Source organism: Gekko japonicus, unplaced genomic scaffold (assembly GCF_001447785.1).
Source record: "Gekko japonicus isolate JY-2015 unplaced genomic scaffold, Gekko_japonicus_V1.1 scaffold3863, whole genome shotgun sequence".
In the NCBI taxonomy this organism is placed as follows: Eukaryota; Metazoa; Chordata; class Lepidosauria; order Squamata; family Gekkonidae; genus Gekko; species Gekko japonicus.
In genome coordinates this window covers 2,492-4,589 of record NW_015174367.1, presented here as the reverse complement: position 1 = coordinate 4,589, position 2,098 = coordinate 2,492, and the positions used below count along the sequence as shown (strand labels likewise).

The 2,098-nt window shown below is 49.0% G+C and overlaps 1 gene segment (V, D, J or C); it reads right to left on the bottom strand.

Moving 5' to 3' along the window:
* Window positions 1–983: 983 nt before the first annotated feature.
* Window positions 984–1,629, bottom strand: LOC107121432. The segment is given in 2 exon segments: window positions 984–1,276; window positions 1,503–1,629. Coding segments are annotated over 2 exon segments (420 nt in total).
* Window positions 1,630–2,098: the final 469 nt, after the last annotated feature.

The following is a 2,098-nucleotide window of genomic DNA, read 5'->3' as shown; positions in this document are numbered from 1 at the left end:
GGGTTTTTTTAATGTGTGTTGATATGCTTTTATTGGGTCGGTTTTTACTGAAGTGTTGTTTCATTGAATTGTTGTCTTATTATTGAACATGTATATCCTTCATTGTAAATATTTTGAAATGCTTTAATTTTTGATGTTTGCCATCTTGGGGATCCTGTTTGGGCGGAAAGGCGGCATAGTGATGTTTCACGTAAATAAATGATAAAATAAAAGACTGCCAAGGGGGGGGGAGGCTCTGTGTGGAACACTTACACGCAGGGCTATTTTTGGGCAGGAACGCACAGGAACGGAGTTCCGGCTGGCTCCTGAGTTGGCCTCGCCCAGCAGGAACTCATTAGCATAATAGGCCACACCCAACAGCAGGAACTCATTAGGATTGGCTACATTAGGGGTGTGTGGCCTAACATGCAAAGGAGTTCCTGCTACAAAAAAAAGCCCTGGGTTTTGACAACAAACAAGATAAACAGAATAAGAAGCAAAAGGTGGGTGTGGCTGGTTGAGTACACTTCTGGTAACACGGGGGTGTGGCCTCCTATGCTAATGAGCTGTGCTGTCAGGGATGTGGCCTAATATGCTAATACATTTCTGCTGTTGGGTGTGGCCAGTTATGCTAATGAGTTCCTGCTGGGGGTTTTCTACAAAAAAAGCCCTGCTTACATGCAAAATAAGAAGGCTGATTGCAGCGTGGCAATCGTGTTCACCTGTTGTGGCACCAAAACAGAATACTGTGCCCAGGAGCAGACACTGTACTTCTGCTCTCAGATTCTGCAAGCCCAGACTTGGTACTGAATTCAACATCCTGAAGATCATCCTGTTTCAAGGAAGAGCTGCCCGCTCCTCCTTCGTTGCTGGCAAATTAAAGTCATGTTTACAAACCTCAAGTCCAAAAACCGGGTTTCCAAGCCAAAAACAGCCAGTAATCTGAAAAGCCAACTTCTCCTTCATACTGCAGAGTTTTTGCCCAGCCTCCCAAAGCACCTGTCTCACTGTGCTTCCACGGCACAAAAGTAGGTGGCTGCATCTCTATGCTGGACCCCGGTGACGTTCAGGCGACCCGACTTTTCCTCTTTGTTGAGGTCGGCGCTGAAGTTGCGTTCCTTTTTGGGTTCCTTTCCCGTTATCGTGAGCAGATGCAGAGGCCCCTCTCCCGGGAACTGCCGGTACCATTGCAAGCTGTAGAAAGAGCTTGATTCGTACTTGCAGGCGATGGTGGAAGTCTCTCCTTCCCTGGTGACCTCCAGCAGGCTCTGGTTCACCTGGACTTGGCATCTGACCCCTGCATGGAAATGACATGTGGTTAATTCAGAGCCATGTTGAGCAAACGGCCCATCGGGATAGACCTTGGAATGCCCTAGATGAACCCTCCACTAGAACGGAGGCATATCCATGATGTTCCACAGAACTTCGGGCCACTGGGCAAAAAGAGGACCTCTTCGAATGTGAGTCACTCTGCATTGCCAGAAAGGAGAAATGACATGAGAGAGAGAATACCTAATACCTACCACAAACAAATAGTAGCACTGGGAAGACCCACTGGAACATCTTCGTCATGATCCTTGACTTCTTCTGCTGAAGCACCAGGTGTCGATACCAAATGCTCAGCTCAGTAAAGTCACAGTTCACATACATGGTTCCTGGTGCTACACTCAGCCAATCACAAGCAAGAGGGGCGGGAGAGCAAGGAATGAGGAAGATATCTGTACAAATGAACTGTTTGGTCCTCTTTGACTTCCACTCTGCCCCAGACAGAAGTGATCTGCCCAAGGGAGCGGGTGAATTTCTGGTGGAGCTCATCTTTCCATTGTAGGGTTGTCAACTGTGGGCTGGAACGTTCCTGTGAACTTGGGGGTGGAACCTGGGGGGAGGGCGACTTGGGGAAGCAGCCCAAGTTTTTCCCAGGGGAAATGGTCTCTGTAGTCTGGAGTTCAGCTGTAATCCTGGAAGAACTCCAGTTTCCATCTGGAGACTGGAAGCCCCGTGTGAAGCTAGGGCACAGCAACCCACCAGGAAGCTTTCTTGTGAGCTGAATGCCTGGTCTACCCCTGCACCCTTCATCCGAAGAGCCCACAGAGCGCTACGAGTGGCTTCCTGGCCAGGT